Genomic DNA, 23,971 nt, shown 5'->3' on the forward strand with positions numbered 1-23,971 from the left:
TCCCTTTACTAAGCCACGGTAAACAGTAGCGCATGCTTATAGCAGCTTAAAAGGGCTTACCACGGGGTGTGCTCAGGTGTCCCATGGTAAGTTCCAAATGTGCATGCACTACCCACACACTAAAAAATAAATAATATTTTTGTGCCGAGGGGGCATGTCTGGGGGGACAGAGGGAGGCGTTTCTGCGCTAATCAGCTAATGCAGCTATATTGCTGATTAGTGCGGGATTAGCACAAAATAGGTGTTGATAAGGGTTCATATGTTTTTAATAATGGCTACACACTAATGGTAACATTAGTACGTGGCTGTTAATTTGAAAAATGTTGCGACTGTGGTAGAAGTGGCCTTAGTGCACGGGAAAGACCCGCCCAAGGGCAAGCTAAGGCCACTTTCTACCGTGGCTTTGTAAAAGGACCCCAGAGTTTGAAAATGAACCAGAAAAATATGCTGCTCAGTAAAGTGGTCCAGTTCATTTCTGTGGGAGCAATTCCAGCAAGTGCAGTACAGAAACACTGATATACTGAAACACAGATGTCAGGGAATGACTATTTTTAAACTGCCCCTCCCCGCTCCTAGTCATACACACAGACCATGAAAGATGCACATACATACACACAAAAAACTTATACACCCAAATAAACAAGCACACAGTGCACACACACACACATATACCCGCAAACGTACAGAGAGAGACCCACACACAAGCACAGAAGGAATTGGAAATAATTCCAGGAGGTATTCTTTTCCCACCATAAACCCCTTGCTGTCACACCTCAATCCCTGCTGGGCTGACTCTTAGTGATTCACATGTGTATTTAATTCACTTTGCTGAACATTCTACTGTGAAGCCTAGTAACTGAACTGTTATAGCTTAATGGTTATATGCCAGCTTTGTTAGGTGACATTTACAGACTCATTTTTTTTAATAATTGTTTTTATTGACAGTTTCCATGCAGAAAACAAACCAAGATAGCACATATATCAAGTCACTTCTTAACAGTACAGCATCAACAATACCCTCCCCCCTCCCCTACCCCCCCTCAGAATAACTCATATATACATAACCACCTCCACACGCTGGATGTCCCCCCCTTGTGCACATATCACACTGAAAGTCCTCGCCACTCCACATATGGGGTCCATGTTTTAAGAAACCTCACCATTCCTCCCCGCCTTAAAGCAGTAAGTTTATCCATTAAATAGCAGTAATCCATCTTAGCAAGTACTTGATCCACGGTCGGTACCGCGGTCTGTTTCCACATTCTCGCAATTAAAAATACACTGTAAAAATATGAGATAGAAGGCAATGGTGGGATCTGCGGCCCTCCCGCACCGGTACGTTCAACAGACATAGATCAGGATTCAGCATGACCGCGGCTCCCAGACCTCCCTGTAGTCGAGCCTGCAGGCTCATCCAGAAATGCTGTATCACAGGGCAATCCCACCACACATGCCAAAATGTTCCTATCGCCCCACACTTACGCCAGCAAGTCGCCTCGCCAGTTTTAAAGATGCGTGACAGCCGGTTTGGGGTCAGATACCACCCATACAGCATCTTATATCCATTTTCCACCAGAGGAGTCGCCACCGAAAAAGTCAATAATCATTTAAATATCTTTGCCCATGTGGCCTGTTCATATGTAACCGATAATGGGGGCTCCCATTTGCGAACACATTTATCTAGGGGCTGGGACTTGTGTAGCAAGGCTCTGTAAAGCCTGGAGATTCCCCCTTTCCCCTCTCCAGATCTCATCGCCAATTCTAGCTCCGTTACAGCCAAGGATAACTCTTTTTTTGCTTTACGATGCACGAAGTTTCTAATCTGCATGTAATGAAATCTATCCTTATCTGTCAGTCCAAATTCATCCTTTAAAACTTCAAATGAATGGCACTTCCCTTCCTCCCATATTTGCCCCAACACCCACAAAGAAGCCGCTGACCATTGCCCATATACTCCTTCCACTTTGCCAGGGGTAAAATCCGTCGCATACACAATGGGCGTGGTTAAATGGTATTTACGCCCCGGAACTCATGTTTTTTTTCTGACCTGTGTTTTGTTGATTTTTGTTCTAGGGCTGTTTGGTGAACTCTGGAATTTTGTGCAATTCACTGAGATCTTTTTTTCACCACATTTTTTATATTTATTTTTGGAGTGTATGTATGTATTTATTTATTTAGAACATTTATATCCCACAGATTCCCACCATGGCGGGCTCTATGTGGCTAACAACATTTACTAAAAGAACATCATACAAATTCAAGGTCAGAACAGAGAATAAGGAACATCTAGGGAGGGGAGCAAACAATAGGAGTTACAAAGGAAGGCCGGCTGGAAGTTAAATATCAGAAGAGTAGGATGTGTCATATAGATAAGTCTTTTTTTTTAAATTTTTTTATTTATCATTTTACTTAATTACATTCACATTTATCACGTAAATGTAAGGAAAAACAGAAATTAATATAAGGAAAAAGAAAAAATATTTTCTCTCAACAATATATATAATTGTCCACAATTGGGGGATCCAAGATCAGGAAAACAATCTCAAAGAAAATAAGAAAAACACCAAGTGGTTAATCTTACAAATTCATATTTTCTGAGGGAGGAAGGTTAATTGGTAATTGCAGCCAGTACAGTGGTAACTAAAGGAAGTTGCTGCAGAGGGTTCTTCATCTGTTCTTTTAACTCCACAAACTCTTGTAATTTCTTGGGTTCAACAAATAAGTAATAAGGAAATAAAACACTTACAAGGGAATCGCTCTAGGAAGGTCCCACCTAGGGCAATGATTCTTGGCTTAAAAGCCAAGAGTTCACACCTCCTAGTCTGCGATTCCCTTACTATATCAGGAAATATATTTATCTTTGAACCCAAAAAACTATCAGCCATGTATCGGAAATACAATTTCAAAATATTGTTCCTATCTAAATCAAGGCAAAAGTCACTAGTAATATAACTCCATATATAGGGTATTTTAAGAAGAGTTATCATTCTCAAGTTATTTTTCCTTAATTGGTTCTCCAGAAGTTCCACTTTTTTACAAGAAACATGACTGTCCTTCATTACCAGATTAACTGATTTTCGTAGAGAAACCATTTCTGTAATCAAAGTCTCTATTTTTATATCTTGGACTTGCACTTTGTTAGGTAAGTGTTGATATAATCACATATTTATTCCTGAAAAAATTTTGACATCTGAAGAAGAGAATTATTCACACTCTGCAGCACTTCCCATAGTGCATCCATTATGACATTTTTTGGCTTCACCAGGTCCAATTTCTCCACAGAAACCGCTCCAGATATCTTCGGGGGGAAGAGCTCACTCTCCAATCCCCCAGTTGGTTTATTATCCGGAGTCAATGCTGCGCCAGGACCTCCTCGGATCGCGTGAGAATCCTAACCCACTTCGGGTGTTTCCACTGTCGACCTCCATAGCGAAGCGTTACTGTTTCCGGGTCTTGGAGAGGTCATGCCAACAGGAGGACTCAAAGTCACTCCCTCTCCACTGAGATTCGGCGATAAAGCCTTGCTGTTCCCCGAAGCAGGAACCGATATCCCCGACGTTATGACCCTGAATCTCTCCAAAGTAGACTGAGAAGTGGTGAGAACCCCAGCCGTGTTCGAGGAGGACAACGCCCCGGCTTTGCCTTTTTTCTTCCCCATTCTCTGGGGAGCGGGCCTACTTCTTCAGGTATTCTTGTGTAAAACGGGAACTCAACTAATGTACGTCCTCCCTCGACGCCATCTTGGATCCTCCAATAGATAAGTCTTAAAGGACTTCTTGAACAGTTTGTGGTCAGCGGTCTCTTTTAATGTAGATGGTAGAGCATTCCAGTAACAAGGACTCACAAAGCAAAAGGAGGAGGAGAAGAGCAATTTGTATCGGAGTTAGGAATCTCGTCTTGATTATTGTAACCTACTTTTTGCCGGCCTCCCTCTTAGCCATCTCTCTCCTCTTCAATCAATCCAAATCTCTGCTGCGCAACTCATCTTCCGCCAAAGTCGCTATGCCCACATTAGCCCTCTCCTTAAGTCACTTCACTGGCTCCCTATCCATTTCCATATTCAATTCAAACTTCTCCTACTGACCTATAAGTGCATTCACTCTGCCGCTCCCCAGTACCTCTCCACTCTTGTCTCTCCCTACGTCCCCCCTCGAGTACTCCATTCTGTAGATAAATTTCTCTTATCTGTCCCTTTCTCCTCTACTGCTAATTCAAGACTCCATTCCTTTTATCTCGCTGCACCTCATGCCTGGAATAGACTTCCCGAGCATGTACGTCTAGCCCTGTCTTTAGCCGTTTTCAAGTTCAAACTCAAAACCCACCTCTTTACCACTGCATTTGACTCCTAACTCACTTACCCTGTCCTTTTCCTCACCTTCATTCCCTTACCCTTAATTGTTCTGTCTGTTTACCTGTCTTATCTAGATTGTAAGCTCTTTGAGAAGGGACTGTCTTTTGTGTATGGTGTACAGCGCTGCGTATGCCTTGTAGCGCTATAGAAATGATAAGTAGTAGTAGTAGTAGGTCCGAGAAGGTTTTGTGGAATTCCTTGAAGGGAGATCTATCAGGCTGAACATATAAGCTGGAGCTTCCCTGTATACAATCTTGTATTAGGCATCTGACTGGTTTAAACACTTTTGTTCAACACAGACTGGGCTTTATAGTTGTTGTTTATTTTTTCTTTCATATTTTCCCTTTTTTTATTTTGTTTTCTCTGCTATCTATGGTGACATCTAGTGATTGAAGTTTGCCACTGATTGCTATGTGTACAGCCTCCTAGTGGTGGAGAAGCAGAGCAATACATGTTGTCCTGAGACACTGGCACTCTGGGGCCCTTTTACTAAAGGGTTTCTTCATGGCAACCCGGAAATACCATCAGCCCAACATGGGTGCCAGGGATAGGTCCACCCCCAGTGTGCGCCATTTCTGGCGCTAGGATTTTCCTGAAAAATAATCCCGCTGGGGGTCACCTGGTGGTAATCGGCACTGCCCAGTTACCACTGGGTTAGTGCGGGAGCCCTTACCGCCACCTCAATGGGTGTCGGTAAGGGCTCCCTCTGAAATGGCTGTGTGGCAAGTGCAAACTTACTGCATGGCCATTTATTTTTTCAGGCTTTTTACCTGCTGTGGTAAAAGGGGCCCTGGCATGAATAAAAAATGGCCGCCACCATTAGGGCAGTGCCCCTTTTACTGCAGCTTAGTACAAGGGCCCCTCTGTGGTTAAAGCCATCATTTGCAATTGTTTGACAGTGACATCTACTGGTTATACATATAATCACAACTGTAACATAGTAGATGACGGCAGAAAAAGACCTGCACGGTCCATCCAGTCTGCCCAACAAGATAACTCATATTTGCTGCTTTTTGTGTATACCCTACTTTGATTTGTACCTGTGCTCTTCAGGGCACAGACCGTATAAGTCTGCCCAGCACTATCCCCGCCTCCCAACCACCAGCCCCTCCTCCAACCACCGGCTCTGGCACAGACCATATAAGTCTGCCCAGCAATATCCTCACCTCCCAACCACCAGCCCCGCCTCCCAACCACTGGCTCTGGCACAGACCATACAAGTCTGTCCAGCACTATCCCCACCTCCCAACCACCAGTCCCGCTTCCCACCACCGGCTCTGGCACAGACCGTATAAGTCTGCCCAGCACTATCCCCTCCTCCCAACCACCAGCCCCGCCTCCCGATTTTGACTAAGCTCCTGAGGATCCATTCCTTCGGCACAGGATTCCTTTATGCTTATCCCACGCATGTTTGAATTCTGTTACCGTTTTCATTTCCACCACCTCCCGCGGGAGGGCATTCCAAGCATCCACTACTCTCTCCGTGAAAAAATACTTCCTGACATTTTTCTTGAGTCTGCCCCCCTTCAATCTCATTTCATGTCCTCTCATTCTACCATCTTCCCATCTCCGGAAAAGGTTCGTTTGCGGATTAATACCTTTCAAATATTTGAACGTCTGTATCATATCACCCCTGTTTCTCCTTTCCTCCAGAGTATACATGTTTAGTTCAGCAAGTCTCTCCTCATACGTCGTGTAACGCAAATCCCATACCATTCTCGTAGCTTTTCTTTGTACCGCTTCAATTCTTTTTACATCCTTAACAAGATATGGCCTCCAAAACTGAACACAATACTCCAGGTGGGGCCTCACCAACGACTTATGCAGGGGCATCAACACCCCCTTTCTTCTGCTGGTCACACCTCTCTCTATACAGCCTAACAACCTTCTAGCTACGGCCACCGCCTTGTCACACTGTTTCGTTGCCTTCAAATCCTCAGATACTATCACCCCAAGATCCCTCTCTCCGCCCGTACCTATCAGACTCTCCCCGCCTAACACATATGTCTCCCGTGGATTTCTATTCCCTAAGTGCATCACTTTGCATTTCTTCGCATTGAATTTTAGTTGCCAAACCTTAGACCATTCTTCTAGCTTCCTCAGATCCTTTTTCATGTTTTCCACTCCCTCCCGGGTGTCCACTCTGTTACAGATCTTAGTATCATCCGCAAATAGGCAAACTTTACCTTCTAACCCTTCGGCAATGTCACTCACAAATATATTGAACAGAATCGGCCCCAGCACCGATCCCTGAGGCACTCCACTACTCACCTTGCCCTCCTCCGAGTGAATTCCATTCACCACTACCCTCTGGCGTCTGTCCGTTAACCAGTTCCTAATCCAGTTCACCACTTCAGGTCCTATCTTCAGCCCCTCCAGTTTATTTAAGAGCCTCCTGTGGGGAACCGTGGTTTCATATTATTAATCTTTCCCAACAAACATAATGGGGCCCATACAGAAAACGTCCTGCATGGATAACGTAGGCGTAATCTAGTTTTAGTACAGGATTGCAGTGCAGGTAGGGTTTCAGTGTGGGTGTTAAAAACGTTGTATGAGGAAACTGTGTGCCAGGTATGGGGCAGCACAGAAAGGTTGGTTGAGAGGAGCAAGTATCTTTAGAGGCACCCCGTCTCTTACTCCAAGATGACCATTCTGCCCTGGACTGCTTTCTGCAGAGGCCCTAAGTTGCCCTGGTAGTCTAGTAGTACTCCCTCCTGACATAACCCAAACCCACCCTCTTCCCGATACAAAAAGTTGCCCTGGTAGTCTAATAGCCCCCCTCCCAACCCGACCCACCCCTTCCACAGAATAAAAAAAAATGGTCTGGTAGTGCTTTGGCCCCTCTCCCACCCATAATATTCCCTGCTAGTCTAGTGGCCCCCTCCTCACCCTCCCAAAAACATATTCCATGGTAGACTAGTGGAACCCCCCACCCACCCTGGTACCCCTTGCCTAGGCTCCTGGCTCTGTATCTTAAAGGAGGCAGAAGCAATGACCAATCTCTCTTGTATCCAGTGCCATCATCTGCAAAATGGTGGTGCCCTGCCTCATGTGAGCAGGGTCATAATGCCATATAAGGGAATTTCTCTCATATGGCAATATTACCTCTCCTTGTGCATCCCAGAATGCACCACAAGGGGCAGGGAGCTGGAGGCATGAGCAAGTGGACTTCGTTTTTGCCTCATGTAAACTACAGGACCTGGGGGGGGGGGGGGCATCCTTGGTGAAGGAGGAGGAGTACCCACTAGCAAGTAGGGTATTTTCTTTTTAGTTAGTTGAGTCCAGCTTGGGGGGGGGGGGGAGGAAGGTAGGAAGGAGTGTCACTAGAGATCTGGTTTGGGACTCGGAACTGCAGGAGGGGCAGTCATGTCGGGGTGGGGGGGTGGGGTTGCCTCTAGACACCAAGGATTGTTTAAGGGTTGTGATGGGATGGGAGGGGGCTACTCATGTCAGTGGGGTGGGTGCCACTAGACACCAGGGCTGCTCTTGTTCAGGGTTTGGGACAGGACAGGAAAGGGCTGATACAAAATTCTTTTTTCTTTTTATGTCACCCTTCCTCTCAGTGCCTAAGCCAGTTACTGTTCAGGCACTGACAGGAAAGGTGACATTTATCAATTAACTGAGGATTACTGCCGTGATTTTAATGCAGCAGAAGTTTGCATGCTCATTGATTATAGCATGTTGTGGTAATTTTTTTTTTTTTTTTGCAGTAATCATGTGGTAGTGTGTGGGGTCTACCGCAAAACTTTCTCACTGGATCCCAATATTTGGGAATTGCTGTACTGAAACCATCCCACTGCTTCCAGTTCAGAGATATACATACACAGAGGACACAAGTGCATACACAGGCGCATACCTACAGATATAAACACACAAGTTTGGTGGTTGAAAATAATTCTAAGCCCATGCTCCACATGCTTTCCTCACTTGTCAGAGTCAACACAGAAAACACAAAAAACACCCAGAGAAACATAAAGGCACACATGCAGATAGATGTACAACTCACACATGTAGAAGGGATAGAAAAAAAAATCTATAACCATGATCTGTTGTATTTAGCTTTATATGTCTTTGTGTGTGGTTAGGCCTCCTTCTTCAAACTCTGTGTGGATCTCTATCTCATAGGTGGACAGACTATGGCCACAAGTCATGCCTGGTCCATTGAAGCTTTATTCTGGCCTATGGCATTGACAACATGCCACTTCCAGGCAGAAATAACATAATTAGTTTCTTCAACCTCCAGGGTTAATTCCTTCCTTTTCTTCACAGTCTTCTAGGCCCCTGAGCTTTGACTGGACCCTTAATGTGCTTTTCGGGCCAAAACGTTTGGCTCTCCCAGCTCCGTATGTTACTGTCTGTTGGACTAAGCCTGCCTCTCAGGTTCTATGTGGATATTTTTATCACTTTGGTGGCCTCTGTCCAGTGTCCTCTTGCCCCTCATGCTCTATGCATCTATACCTGAAAGTTGTTAAATAATGCTTAAGAAGCAAATCTATTGCAAGGGGGAAGGATGCTCTAGAAGAAGGGATCATGATATGAGGTTCCACAGGAATGGTCTGAAGAGCAACATAGTGAATATTTCTTCACAGAGAAGATGGTGGAAGTGTCAAACACCTTTTTGGGATGGCTGGTGGTAACTAAAATTATATCAGATTTAAGAGATGCATGAGATACGCACAGACAATCCTTAGTATTGAACAGAACAGAAAGCACAAGTTAGTGGGACACATTTGTTCATAGAGCTGTATCTGCTTAATTCAATTAAGGATGTTGGAACTGCTAGAATTTATTTATTTATTTATTTATTGCATTTGTATCCCACATTTTCCCACCTCTTTGCAGGCTCAATGTGGCTTACAATATATCATGGATAGTGGAACTAAGAAGAGAATAGACATTTGGTGTTACAGAAGGATTTTGGGTTGCATGGTAATGGAATACATGATAGTAATATAACAGAAGGCATTATTAAACATTTCTGGATATATGTGGGGAGTTTCACATGTGTTGATCTTTGTGGTATATCTTGTCAAAGAGATGGGTCTTCAGCAGTTTGCGGAAGTTGGTCAGTTCATAGATCGCTTTTAAGTTGCGTGGCAACGCGTTCCAGAATTGCATGCTCATATAGGAAAAGGTTGATGTGTGCATTAATTTGTATTTTAGACCTTTAAAGTTGGGGAAATGAAGATTAAGGAATGTGCGAGATGATTTTTTAGCATTTCTGGGTGGTAGGTCTATCAGGTCTGACGTGTAGGCTGGGGCATCGCCATGGATGATTTTGTGAACTAGGGTACATAGTTTGAACATGATGTGTTCTTTGAGTGGGAGCCAGTGTAGCTTCTCTCGTAGGGGTTTTGCACTTTCATATTTTGATTTTCCGAATATGAGTCTGGCTGCCGTGTTCTGAGCTGTTTGGAGTTTTTTGAGTATTTGCTCTTTGCAGCCAGCGTAGAGTGAGTTGCAGTAGTCTAGATGACTGAGTACCAATGATTGTACCAGATTATGGAAGACAGTCCTTGGGAAGAATGGTCTTACTCTTTTTAATTTCCACATTGAGTGGAACATCTTTTTGGTTGTGTTTTTCGCGTGATTCTCAAGTGTTAGGTGCCGATCAATGGTAACTCCAATAATTTTTAGGGTTTCCGAAATTGGTAGATTTAGTTTTGGTGTGTTGATGGTGGTAAATTTGCTAAAGTGGTTAATATAAAATGTTAGTAATCCTAGCAGTGGTTAGGTTTATCTGACTAGCAACTGGGTCTATCTGGCAGGCAGCAAATTCTGTAACAAGAAGCTCTAGTGGAAATATGGGCAGCCACATAGCTGGGTCTGTATGGCAGGCTATGTAGGGGACCTACATATATTTGGACAACAGCCTTACTAATATTGCTGGCTACTTAGATTATTATGGAGTCTTTGGGTTAATCATGGGAGAGATAGCTCAAGACAGCAGGGGCAGAAATGTGAGTGGGCCGCTGATTTTCTGTTTCCTCTTCCTCCACCTCCTGTTCTTCCTAGTGCCATCCCAGTGGTCTTTTACCATCGTATGCATCCCCTCCCAATGGTCCATCTCCCTTCTATACATCCACAGATAGCAGAATAGAGTGGGCTCCTAGGGCCATGGGCCAACCAACATTTTGTCCTACATAGCATCAACAACAAGGGGGCTTGGGACTCGGAGGCTGGAACAGAAGTTGGTTTGTTTGACCCTCCCAACTAAAAAGGCGTTCTGCTACCCCTGTAATTGTCCTTCCTCCCCATGGCCTCTCTTGCAGCTCCTTTCCTTCTCAGTATTTCTTGGCCCTTTAAATATATTTTACCTTTTATTCCCCCAGTCCTCCACCCCCCACCTTAACTATCTACTCCTTTCACATTTCCTCTTCCTCCCTCCATGGTCCATTCTTGGCTTTTTTTCTCTTCCCTCATCTTTTTGGTTGGTCCAGCAGAAGCAGAAAAAAAAATCAGTTTGGGGCCTGAAAGCAGTCTGCATACATTCTTATACCCTGCAACAACCTGTCCCTTGTATGGGCTTTGTTAGCTGGAAACAAGAAGAGGACGAATTCTACCATGGTGCAATGATACGACTGCCAGCATGCAGAAGACAGAAAGGCAGTATAGCAACCACAGAACATTTGATTGGATCAAGTGGTCAAAAGAAACCCAACACAATGGTGTTCTGGCAAACTGTCTGCATCAAGGAATAAATTCTTTTAAGCTGTTTCAACCAGAGGTTGTAAGGTTAAGGGTTCAGTGACCCAAAAGTAGGTGTGTTGGGTTTCCTTTGATCACCTGCTCCAATAACTTTATCTGTGGTTGCCATACTGCCTGTCGTGTTGGTTGTGCTGGGTTTCGTTAGTTACAGGGTGCCCATACAGTAGGAGAGACTGAAGTGGGGTTGTTGCAAGGCCTTTAAGCACATTCAGGATGGTTTTGGGCCTTGCCCTGTGTGGCCATTAAAAGATCATACGGTGGGCCATGGTTCCAGTCCTTGCTGGTGGGAACTAAGTGGAGAACCAAGATGGTTGAGTACAAAGGAAGAAGATAAGCAGTAATGTAAAATTATAGGATACAGAAAGGACAATATTGTTCTGGAGAGAGAAAGCTCTTTCAGGTGGTCACACCAACCCTATCATTGAACATCTGTATTTTTCAAACATGGCCCCATTGTTCTGCCCTTACTGATTAATGCAACTGAGGCCCCTCAATAAGTCTCTCTGCACGTAGCCCCGCAACCCTCTTCATTCCCCACAGGCCACACCAGCTTTGTGGTGACCATCATCTACTATGCTATTCTCTGTCTCTGAGACTGATGCAAAAAGCCGCATGGTAGAGCCATGTGCCAGTGGATAATTTCTAAACAGTAGCGATGCAGTAAGTTAATGATATGGAAATTTCAAGTGTGCAGAATTTGCCCACTAATCGGGGGAAGCCTGTCAGAAACACATGCACACTAAAGTTCTACAGTGAGGGCATCTTCACTGTGTGTATGTCCGAAGAAGAAGAAGAAAGTGTGAGCACACATTTGCACATGAGCCAGAATGTTGTTTCTACACATAAATATCAGCCTTGCAAATATTTCTTGCACATTACTTTTTTGGGAGGCTAATATTTATGTGAACAACATTCCAGCTCATGTGCAGATGTGTACTCACACTTTTGTTTTTGTTTAGGTATATGCACAGAGCTCTTATCTCCCATTCTGTCTTTTAGAATTGCAGGTACTTGCAGAAAAAAAAGATAAAACTGGCATTAAATGCTTCCAACTAACCCTTCTATGCTGCTCCAAACTGGCGGTAAATTTCTCATGTTGTGCACGTTCAAAGACACTATTTACTTCTGTGCATTCCAAGGGAATGCCTAAAAGCCTCAACACCATTTTATATAGTGTGTACCCATGTGTACCACACAAATTAATTTCTGCACTGACCTCCTTTCTGCATTGTGCGCTAGTGACATTATTATTATTATTATTATTATGACATTTGTATCCCACATTATCCCAAACAAGCTCAGGTTCAATGTGGCTTACATTCAAGAAAAACATAAAAAATATAATTCAGTCAGATAATTATGACTTGTGTGCACACCTTGTAGTAACTGAGTACTACTTCTGCACTGGCCCATCTGTGTTCTAATATCTCTGTCCTGCCACTTTAGGTTATGTGTCTGTCTCTTTTGCCCCCACTCCTGGGGCTCTGTGTATTGATTTCTGGTTGTCTTTTTTTCTAGCCTCACCCCTCATCAGAGTTTATGTCTTCCTGTCTCTTATCTCTGTTCCTCCCAGTGCCACTCAGGCTCTCTCTCTCTCTCTCTCTATATATATATATATGAGTGCCTGTGTCTACTACTGTCTTTTGTCTCTTTCCCTCCCCTAACCAGGCTCTTCATGTGTGTACTTGCTGTCATCTACTATGTTACTATGTATGTATGTCTCTCAGTGTGTCTCTGGCTGTTTCTGTCCCATATCTATTCCTCTGGCTCTGATGTATATCTCTGGTTTTCTCTGTCCCATGGCCTCCCTTCCATATACTGTGGCAGGTGCGAGTCCCTCTTATAGGATCATGAATATACTGAACTGGCCCCTTCTGGACAGAAACCTCAGGTTGACATGCAGTTCAATTTGCACACTCAGCTGGGGTTCCTATGGAATTGCAGTGAGTGGTAATTATAAAAATTACAGCTTCCACTATTCACAGAAGTCAAATTTTTAAAGTGGATTCTCCTATTCCTTGCAACAGGTGATTGAATACGGTATACTTCCTTTCTTTTAAACTGAGCAAGCCAGGGATCCTGGCTTTCACTTACCCTTCAATTGTGAAGCAGACCCCTGCTCCTCTGGTTAAAGGTGCTCTGCATGCTGCACATTCTGATGCTAGGCTCTATTTGGGTGGGTTTACATGTAAGGGTGATATCAGAATATTCCATCTTTTTCCATTTCTCTAGGCTATGTCCATTAGTGTGTTACATTCAGACTACTAGTACAATGGAGTGTACACCTTTAGCATATACCTTCTGTCCACTACAATCTGCTCACTCGATCCCATATCTTTTGAACAAAACAACTCTGTGTAGACAGAAATATACAGCTGCTTTATTTTCTTTGATCCTACTGCTTTCTGAAGAACTCAGAGGTCTGTGTGTCTGGGAATGCCTCCTTTCTCCTGGTACCCTCTACTCCCCACCTGCCTCTTCAGACATCCTGGAACTTACTCCAAGAACTACCTTTTCTTCCTCCTCAGCAAAAAGCTCCACTCTCATTTTCTCTCCCTGTATTCCAATACACTTTCCACAGCTCTGATTCATTGTCTTACCCCAGGGGTGCAAGAGGGGTATTCTGTTTCCCTCCCGTAGAGATGTGTCTTACCTAGTGTTAGGGTCACAGGCCTCACATATATCTCATTGTGTCACTCTGTCTCTAGCTTGCTCCAAAGCCCTCCCCACAAACTGTATACATGTTTTTGTTCTGCCACCTCTCCTTAGACTCTGTGTGAGCCCAGTATAATAACATGCTAGACGTTTAGTACCCAGCATAGTGCAGATTCTGTACACAAGTTTCTGTGCTGTTGTGGCTGCCCTAGAAGAGTTTAGTGCACAAGAGAACTGTGTGCAAAGAATTGTGTAGACATTAGCTCACTATTAATTTAAATCTAATAATAAAGAAGGTGCTAGCTATGAAACCTGGATGCAGAGATGTGCATGTAAAACACAAAGGCATAAAGCCTGATTTTCTAATGCTGGGGATCTGGCATGTTAGCTAATTTTTCTGTGGATAGTAATAGTGAGGGTTTTGTGCCAGCATGAACTTTTTTTTTAAATTGTTTGATAGAAAGGGGTGGGTGGTGGGCAAACTAGTTAATAAAATGAAAAAGTGGGGGTGTGAGTAGCTGAGGCAATATGTAAGAATAAAGAGGAGGTGCTGCTCTTGTAGCTGTGAAATCTGCTTAACTAGAAATTTACACATCACACCAATATTTGTGTGGAATATACATACATTTTGTATTCCAGATACTCACATCTAATATGTGTAACCTATTAACATACTCTGTTACATGCAGTGGCGTAGCCACAGGTGGGCCTGGGTGGGCCAGGGCCCATCCACTTAGGGCTCAGGCCCACCCAACAGCAGCATATATTTAGTGCTAACTAGTGGGGATCCCAAGCTTTGTCAGCTGAAGACCTCCCCCTGATAGTGCTAAAAACACTGCTTTCCACTTCAGCAGTTTAAGCTTCCTAAGCTGCTGATACTGGCCTCATTGCATGGGGGGTGGGGGGGGGGGAGGAGAACACTTGGTGCCCACCCACTTCTTGACTAGGCCCACCCAAAATCTGTTGTCTGGCTACGCCCCTGGTTACATGTGCATGCAACACTCCTCCAGCTTCTGATATGGACTGGGCACAAAATATTAATTCTGCTTATGCCTGATACACGACTAGAATGAACACATTTGCATAATTTCTGTGCACACATTGGACCCTGTTTATTAAGGTGTGCTAGCGTTTTACACACGCTAACCGTATAGATGACTATAGGAATGCTAACTTTCCGCTCTCATCTCTCCCTACACTCCTACCCGTGAACTCCGTTCGCTGGGTAAATGTCTCCTGTCGTCCCCCTTCTCCCCCACTGCTAACTCCCGGCTCCGTTCCTTCTATCTCGCTGCTCCCTATGCCTGGAATAGACTCCCTGAGCCAGTACCTCAGGCTCAGTCTCTGGCTGTCTTCAAATCTTTGCTACTGCTTTGGACTCCTAACCATGACTCTCTTACTCAACACCCTCACTTATAACCCCTACCACTGCAATTTCCCCACCCCTAGCTGTCTGTTCGTCTGTCCAATTTAGATTGTAAGCTCTGTTGAGCAGGGACTGGCTTTTCATGTTGATTTGTACAGCACTGCGTAAATCTAGTAGCGCTACAGAAATGTTTAATAGTAGTAGTAGTACACGATTAGCGTGCACTAAAAACGCTAGCGCGCCTCTAGCACGGCTTAGTAAACAGGGCCCATTATTTGCATCTGACTTGTTTACTGCATTGGGCATAGTATTTTTGTGTGTTAGGAAACTGCACTGAACTTTAGTGAACAGCTTTAACACACCGCCTTAGTACATCCAACCCTCTCCTTCTGTGTGTGATTTTCCGTAGTCACAGTCCCAGCCCCTCTAGTTCTGTATGGGTCTATGGCTTGCGTCTACCACTCAGTTCCCGTGTTTATATGTGCCTATGTCCTGCCTCTCAAACTTTGTATAAGCGTAGCCTGTCAATGGACAAAATGGACCAGCACCAGAACTTGTGAATTGTTCTTGTATCCTGTAATTTTATCTTACAGTTGTAATTAAAACACAATTTGAACAACTACAAAATTGGGATATTATGCATTACTTTGGCAACATATATAAAAACTATTGTCATACCCAAACTATTTTGGGAGACAGAGTACTTGTGTGTGTGTGTCTGTCTCTAACCAACCCCTGGCCCTTAAGCTCCGAGTTTGTCTCTCTCTCTCTCCCCCTCCCCGCAGGCTCTGTAAGAGCGTGTGTGTGTGTCGCCGCCTCGGTGCCTCCCTCTTGGGCTATCTCTGACCAAGCCCTGCCTCTCTGTATACGCGTGTGTTGTAGCTGTCTCTGTCTCTCCCCCGCCCTTTAGGCTCTGTATGTGTGTGTCTCACGCCGCGGCCCGCCCCCTCTCTCTCTTTCTCCTTCTGGAGGATTTGGGTGCCGCAGTCGCCGCTGCTCTGGCAGAGGAGGAAGAGAAGGAGGCGGTGACAGTAGCAGGAGCGGGCAGACAAGGAGCTGTGGGCCCAGGGTGCCCCCGTCATGTACGACTGCATGGAGACCTTCGCGCTGCCCCCGCGGCCCCTCTACGACGTGAGCCAGCAGGGCCCGTGCATGCTGCGCAAGGCCAGCCTCGGCCCCTGTTTCGGGGGGCTCGACCCCTTCGCGTGGCCGCAGCCCACCAGCCTGCAGTGTGAGTATCTGGGGAGTGCATGGGGGACAGGAGCTGACATGGTGGCGATCAAGTCCCCACCCCCTCCAGGTCGCGCGCCACGTCCCAGGTAGCCCCGGTGCCGCTTGTTTATGGCGTTCCCGTGACAAAACCGGTCTAAAGCAAACGGCGCTTGCGAGCAGAGGGGGGGGGGGGGGGGGTGGAGAGACTCGTTCTGCTCTCTCGGGAAATAGAAGAGGGTGGCCAATGTTTTCCTTCTAATCGCGTTTCTTTGCGCCCCCTCCTCCTCCCGAGGGTGTGTGGATACTGAAATTCCGGACCCCTTCCCTTGGGACTCCTGCAATAGCTTGAGCTAAATGCCTTTCTGTTTCTTGACGAGCCCTCTTGTCATTTCATGCTTTCATGGAAGACATTACTAAGATTTGGAACGTAGAAGACTTAGAAACTTTTTCTGCCTTTGTGAGCAGTGGAATGGTTTGGGTGGGAGGGAGAAGAGGTTGCATGGTGGTGGTTGTTGTTGTTATTATTATTGGTGTTATATCTGTGCATTTCTGTAGTGAGGGTGGGAAGTACTTTTCTCCTTGTACTTTAAATGCACTTTTCTCCTTGCTGACTAGGGAGGCTTATTTTTAAATGTGGAAATTTGGCTGGGAGCCACAGGACAGAACAAACAGGATGGGGAATTTGAAAGAAGCTTAGCCTGGGACTGATTGTGGACAGAGAGAGAGAGAGAGAGATTTTTAGACTTGCTGTGCCTGAAAGCACGGGGTGATAGCTTTTAGTCACTCTGGGGTGGGTATAGGTCCCTCATTGGGCTCAGTGACTTAGGCAGTGGGGCTACTGGCTCTGAGACTGCACCACTGTTGACTAGTTGAGGATAAGCCCTGTTTCAAATTGCAGGGAGTAGCCAAAGGCATCAGAATTTCATAACCGAGATGGAGGGAAGAGCAGGCATTATGCTTGGAAATCACTTTTCCCCAAATTAAACCTTGCCAGATACCCCAACACTTTAAAGCATATAAGCACTGGTTTGTCTAGCCCTTTCAGTTTTCTAATAATTCTCCTTTTTTGACCAATTTTTACTTCTTTTCCCTATTTTTTTGTTATTTTTTTCTGTAGGATTTCTTCACTTTTGACTCTTTGTACTGGTGGTGTTCTCTGAGTTAGTAGTTTGTAGCTTTTTCTGCTGGGAGTTATTCTCCTTCAGCCCCCCTTGGCGATCCAGTCCTGCTGAGCCATGGTGACTTACCAGGATGAAAGTTAGTAATTCTTCTCAATAATCCTCTCCAGATCTGTTGCTCAGTTTTTGTCCCCCTCTGTGTAGCCACAGCTCTTAGAGGTGATAATAGCCCACAGGGATATAAATGGGATTTGTGTTTTTCTTTTTAGCTTGAATTTGTCCAACAGAATGCCAAACACTTTTGCATTGAGATGCCAGAGCTGCACATTGACAGCTTCCCTGAGACAGGGCTGGATTAATCAGTAGGCAGACTAGGTGATTGCCTAGGGTGGTGGCTTCGGGGGGGGGGGGGGGGTACTCAGCTGAAAGCATCTGCAATCAAAGCAAGATAGATCCTGAAAGCCACACAAATTCTGAGAACTGTCAAACTGTTCTTGTAACTGTTAAAAAATATAATATCCCGTTAATGTGTTTTTACAGGATCATTCTGGGAGGGATGATATTGGGGGTAATTATGATTGTTGAGTTTAATTATAGTCTTATGGGGGAGGCCTAGGAGCCTGAAAGGAAACTGAAGGGGGCTGCACAAGGCTGAAAGTTTACCTAGGGTGAGGAATGATCTTGCACTAGCTACACTCAGAGGGAGGGGAAAAAAGAATTAGATATACTTGCAAAATTATTTAAATTGCTGCACTGTTTGGTCATGTTGAAAAACAGCATCACAGCTGTGGGGATCTTGATTGGTTCTTGTTGATCATAATGTGATTTAGGTTTAGCTCACGCCTTTCTCAATAATTAATGGTTGCATTCAGGTACAGTAGGTATTCCCATGTCCCTGGAGAGCTTACAATCTAAAGTTTACAGTAGGGCATTGGAGGGTTAAGAGATTACCCAAGATCACAAGGCGAGACAGTGGGATTTGAACCTGCTGCTTTATTGTACATATTAAGCTTTTTAAAATCAGCTGTTCTCAAGGCATTTTCTTTCCAATTCAGAGTATTCAAAGTATATCTCTGAACAGTGTTTGCATCTATGTATGTGCATTTCTGTAGTTAAAGACACATTTCTTTATTCTTTATTGTAAGTCACATTGAGTCTGCAAATAGGTGGGAAAATGTGCAATAAATAAATAAATAACTTCAGTAGACATGAAAGAATGCAAATATTTGCTACACCGGCAAAACAGAGGTCTAGAAAGACCCACCACATCTTTTCCCTCATAGATATCCAGGTGGTGTTACGGATCCTCTCTCTGTGTCAATGTTTGAGTTGTTTTTTTTTTTAAGTATACAGAATTGAAAATCCTAAAGAAATATGTACAACCTAACTAAAGCTTGTGATATATACATTTTTTACACAACATCACAAATGAACACACACTACAAATGAGCTGTCTTTATGTAATGAGTGGTGGCCCCCTTTGCCAACATGGCAGATCTCAAAAAGTTCTGGAAAATTAAAGAGACTCGGATAATGAGTATTTCAGATATGGTCAAAATGTTTGTTAACAAAGTACTGTACAGTGCATGAAGGTGGGAGCAGCTTTTGTCATTAAGGATTTTGCTCTGAACAGTAAGAGATTTGATCTGCTAAACTACAGAGGAAGCTAGAAGGTAACCAAGGCTAGAGAAACTCAGACCCCATACCCATGATGAAGGCCCTTTAGAACAGGGACTAGGCAGGGTTGTTAAAATGGGTGATTTCTGTGCACAAAATGCTGGAATGTAGTCAAGGGGACAAATGGATTTTAGTGGCCTAGCAGAGGCAGTAAAGATTTTATTGCAGGTGATGTGTTGTTTGAAGCTCTGCAAGTCAAAGGAATTTCCTCTATTTTAGCAATTTGGGTAGAAAACCTGCAGTATTTTTTTTCTCTCTCTCGCTCTGGCTTTTATTGCTGGGCTTGGTGTTGCTAGGCTCTGTGTGTTCTTTTATGAGCTGAGCTGGTATAATTGGGGAAGGGGAGTCCAACAGGAGAGGAACAGGAGGTAGGCATAAAAGATGAAAGAAGAATCTGGGATGGGGAGCTGACTGTTTTCACTCCCTGGAATGGCTGTTTGAGGTGCCTCTGACAGGGAGGGCTGGGGGACACAAGTCAAAACAAAGAGATCAAAGCCCCCATCTCTGAAATCCTTTCACCAATCAAATATGGACTTGTCTGTTTAAATCAGGTTGCCCCTTATTCCTAGATCACCTTTATTTTTATGAATTATTGCATGATGGTGTATGAGGCATGCTTTCACATTTGCTATATTATTAAGGTTTAGGGAGCAATTCAATAACAGGGCACCTCATTACTGAGCAGGGAGTACCTATTCTATAACTGCATCTGGGTGCCTCGATTCCAATATAGAATGCTAGTGTAAATCTGCAGTGATGCACAATGCGATCTGTTAAGGCTAAGTGTAAAAGCCAACCAAACTCGAATCTGGCCGAAATTCACCTCTCTGTTTTGTCCAGAACCAAAATTGAAAGCAGCACCTCAGGTCCTCCTGGTCCTGCTGCCACTGCCTTCCCCGGAAGAGGGCCAGCCAGCTAGCCACCCAACCCTAGTGCCCTCCCACCACCCAGGGGACCTCACTGGGCCTATCATTGCTTTAAACAGCCTTGTGGTCTAGTGGTTTCTTCTGGGCATGAGCAATCCCCAGTCGTTCTTGCCTCTGCAGGTTTCTCAGCCAAAATGGCTGTCAGGACTTCCCGTGGCAGCCCCATGAGACTGCTTATGCTGCTTCCAATCCCAAGATGGCCTCAGGGCCCTCCTGCGGCAGTCTTATGGGAAGTCCCAAAAGCCATTTTGGCTGAGGAATTTGTGGGGGCAAGAGTGACTGTTGCACAGAAGAAGCCACTAGACCACCAGGCCGGTTAAAGGTAGGCCCAGGGAGGGCCTTGGGTGGTGAAGGGGTTGAGGTTGGATGGCCGGTAGGTCTGGGAGGACCCGCCCTCTTCCGGTGGTGGAAAGTAGTAGTAGCAGCAGCAGAGAGTGATGGCGGGGTTGGAGAGTTTTGGGTTCAGACGAAAATGCACAAGCATTATGTGCAGATACCTGAATCTGGATTTCAGGGCTGTTTCGGTGCTAAAACCGAAATTGGTTTGGCCTCTAGCTAAGTGGTATATCAAGTTTTAACTTAAATGTAGGTGTGCTCCTTTTATGCCAGGTCTATGGCTAGCATAAATGACTGTGCTTTAGAGCATCACGCAATGTGAATAACGTACAGTGTTTTATAAGTTGTGTGCATAAGTTGGAGGACGTGTGTGTACTCCTCCTGTCTATGCCTCCTTTCAGTTACGTGCTATAGCACTCATAGTATGTAGAGCGCTTATGTACATGAGTGCTGCTGCTCTATACGCTTATGCGCATGAAGTGTGTGTAACTGGATGCACCCAGTTATAGAATTCCCTTCCACGTCATTGGAAATACTGAAAGATGCATGCCTTTTTTTTCCCCGAAGAGTTTCCTTTCAAGAGACCTGTCTTTAGCTGTGTGTGCTGTATTCATGCTTTACTTGTTTCACAGTGATGCCTTGATCAGTGGCTCCCCAATTTATTTTATTTTATTATATTTTATGGTTATATTTTTATATGATATACTGCTCCTTTAAAACAATAACATAGCAATTTGTTTTGTTAGTTTCACAGTGATAGGGGTGATGAAATTTCAAACACATTTCTCCCTCTTTCCAAACCTGCAAATTCCAATCTGCACGTTTGGAGCGGGGATGTTAATATTTTTTTTCTTTTACCAATCATATTTATTACTTTTTTTAAATTAATGCACTGTACTCTTAAGCTCCTCTTTTCCAGCTCACAGTTTTACTGTATCTGTAGTAATCTCCCAACATCGCATGGATATATGTATGTGTATTTCTATCTAGATACTTTTATTTTAACTTTGAACAGTGACTATAGTAAACATAAGAAAATGAAATTGAAATATTTTAATATATCCAACAGTGGCTAGCAGCACTGCTGCACAGGAAAGCAGAGGTCAGGAAAGACCTGCCTCATTCTCCCCTTTCCTCATAGATTTTCAGGTATTATCATTGATCCTTTTTTTTGTGTCAGTCTTGGAGTTTTTGAAGTGTATGGAGTTGGGAGTCTTAATGGAATATATATATATGGCCAAACTAAAGTTTGCAATATATACATTTTGTTCCTGTAATGTGTAAAATGTTCACTGTGACTTGCATATGAAATTCTAGTGGTGATGATGGTGGGAACAGAAAGTGTTGGACTGATGCAGAGGATCCTTAGCTGTGGGGTAGAGTGATCTGATAGTGATATCATGGTAGCACCAAAGGGAGATCTGGCAGAGAGAGTGGTCTAGTGTTCTTATCTGCTGATATGTTTCAGTACATTGGGATGCTTTTTATGACACCAACAAAAAGATGTGATAAAGGGGAATGGGACTTTCTGTGGTTTTTGCAACTACATCAAAGTGGTTTACATAGTAAATACAGGTATTTATTTGTACCTGGGGCAATGGAGGGTTAAGTGACTTGCCCAAAGTCACAAGGAGCTGCAGTGGGAATTGAACCCAGTTCCCCAGGATCAAAGTCTGCTGCACTAACTACTAGGCCACTAAGCTACCACTCCACTCTTGAGTTGTGGAGACCCCTCTGCAGGTGCCACATTTGAAGTGAGGTCTTTGAAAGCCTAGATATGGCACCTTTAACATTTATCATATATCTGTACTTGGTCCCTCTGCTATATGGTAAGATGTATTGTAGAAATGTTTTAGCATCATATCTATGTTAGTTGAATGGTCTAATACATGTTTATTAGATGTGTCATTAGTATTATGATAACATTGTATTATATCTCTGGTATTTGAATTTCAGTGTTAAATGTGTTCATTTTTTATACTATTTCATGGTAGTTCTATCATTAGGTTTCAATTCACTGTTTTCAAGTTTACCTCATTTATTGTACTTATGTTTATTCTCGGGTATTTTACTATTATGCTATTAACAAAATTGTAAGTTTTATGATAAACTGTACCTGCTGTACATTGCCTTAGGTGAATCTCTTTGTAAAGGCGGTTAATAAATCCTAATCAATCAATAAATATTAAGATAAAATTTTTCTCCAGGGCAAGTACAACTACTATTATTGCCGTAACAAACTTGCCAAAAATAAAAAAAAAAGTCAACCATATTAAACACTTAGGAGTCCTTTTACTAAGCCATGCTTAAAAAGTAGCTGGTGGTAGGTTTAGCGTATGAGTTTCCCATGCACTTCAGCCACCTTTTTAGTATGGCTCTAATATGGTCGTTACCGCCTGACCCCTTACCATCTCCTGTTTATTAGGCGAGAAGGGCTCATTCAGGGTAATTTGGCAGTGTTTGTTAATATGCCTGCGCTGCCCTAAAAGTGCACTTAACATAAGAAAATAAGTGTTGCCATACTGGGACAGATCAAAGGTCCACCAAGCCCAGTATCCTGTTTCCAGCAGTGGCCGATCAGGTCACAAGTACCTGCCAAGATCCCAGAACAGTAAAACAGATTTTATGCTGCCTGTGCTAGGAAGAAGTAGTGGATTTTCCAAAGTTCATCCTAATAATGGCTTATGGACTTTTAAGAAATTATCTAACCTTTTTTAAACCCTGCTAAGCTAACTGCTTTTACCACATTCTCTGGCAATGAATTCCAGAGTTTAATTACTCATTGAGTAAAGAAATATATTCTCCGATTCATTTTAAATGTACTACTTGATAGCTTTGTTGCATGCCTCCTAGTCCTGGTATTTTGGGAATAGTAAACAAGCGATTCACATCTACCTGTTCCACTCCTAAGTATTTTATAAACCTCTATCATATCTCCCCTCAGCCGTCTTTTCTCTAAGAGGGTAGTTGTCCCATCCCATCATTTTCGTTGCCCTTCTCTGTACCTTTTCTAATTCCACTATGTCTTTTTATGAGACGCGGTGACCAGAACTGCACACAATATTCGAGTTGCGGTCACACCATGGACTGATGCAAAGGCATTATAGCATTCTTAGTTTTGTTTTACGTTCCTTTCCTAATAATTCCTAACATTCTATTTGCTTTCTTAGCTGCCGCTGCACATTGAGCAGAGGGTTTAAACATATCATCAACGATGACACCTTAGATCCTTTTCCTTGGTGGTGACTCAAAAACTCAATAAAATGCAGCCACAAACAAATGTGTTTTGAGAAGTTTGTTACATTTTCTAGTTTTATCTTTTCCTCCCCCCCCCCCCCCCCCCCACACACTTTCCTTTGCTCTCCCATTCCCTCCAGGCCCCATCCTTTCCACATTTTTTTTCATTTTGGTTGGGTGCCAGAGCCTAGGTTTTTGGCCTTGGTCATGAGCTAGTTCATATGTGCAGTCACATCTGAAGAAGGGCCCTTTGTGGTCTGAAAAATTCCTGCACTGTATTACCTCTGAATAATTCTTAAGTTGGTCCAACAGAAACATATCACAGCTTGCAGATGATCACATGTTCATACATAAACTCACTGTCACTTACTCTTGGGCTGTTTTT

The 23,971-nt window shown here is 43.8% G+C and overlaps 1 protein-coding gene across 3 annotated transcripts in view; it reads left to right on the forward strand.

Moving 5' to 3' along the window:
* RARG (retinoic acid receptor gamma) overlaps window positions 1-23,971 on the forward strand; it is a 364,615-nt gene that overhangs the window by 207,654 nt on the left and 132,990 nt on the right. Inside the window, exon 1 of one of the 3 annotated variants that reach the window (XM_030198178.1) lies at window positions 15,970-16,311. The exons of 1 other annotated variant lie outside the window; for it this stretch is intronic. In XM_030198178.1, coding sequence (XP_030054038.1) covers window positions 16,161-16,311 — 151 coding nt within the window. In that variant the 5' untranslated portion in view covers window positions 15,970-16,160. Of the gene's footprint in view, window positions 1-15,969; window positions 16,312-17,530; window positions 17,550-23,971 lie in introns of those variants that run through there. One more of the 3 variants, XM_030198179.1, reaches the window with a different exon arrangement.

Source organism: Microcaecilia unicolor, chromosome 3 (genome assembly GCF_901765095.1).
Source record: "Microcaecilia unicolor chromosome 3, aMicUni1.1, whole genome shotgun sequence".
NCBI classification, from domain to species: Eukaryota; Metazoa; Chordata; class Amphibia; order Gymnophiona; family Siphonopidae; genus Microcaecilia; species Microcaecilia unicolor.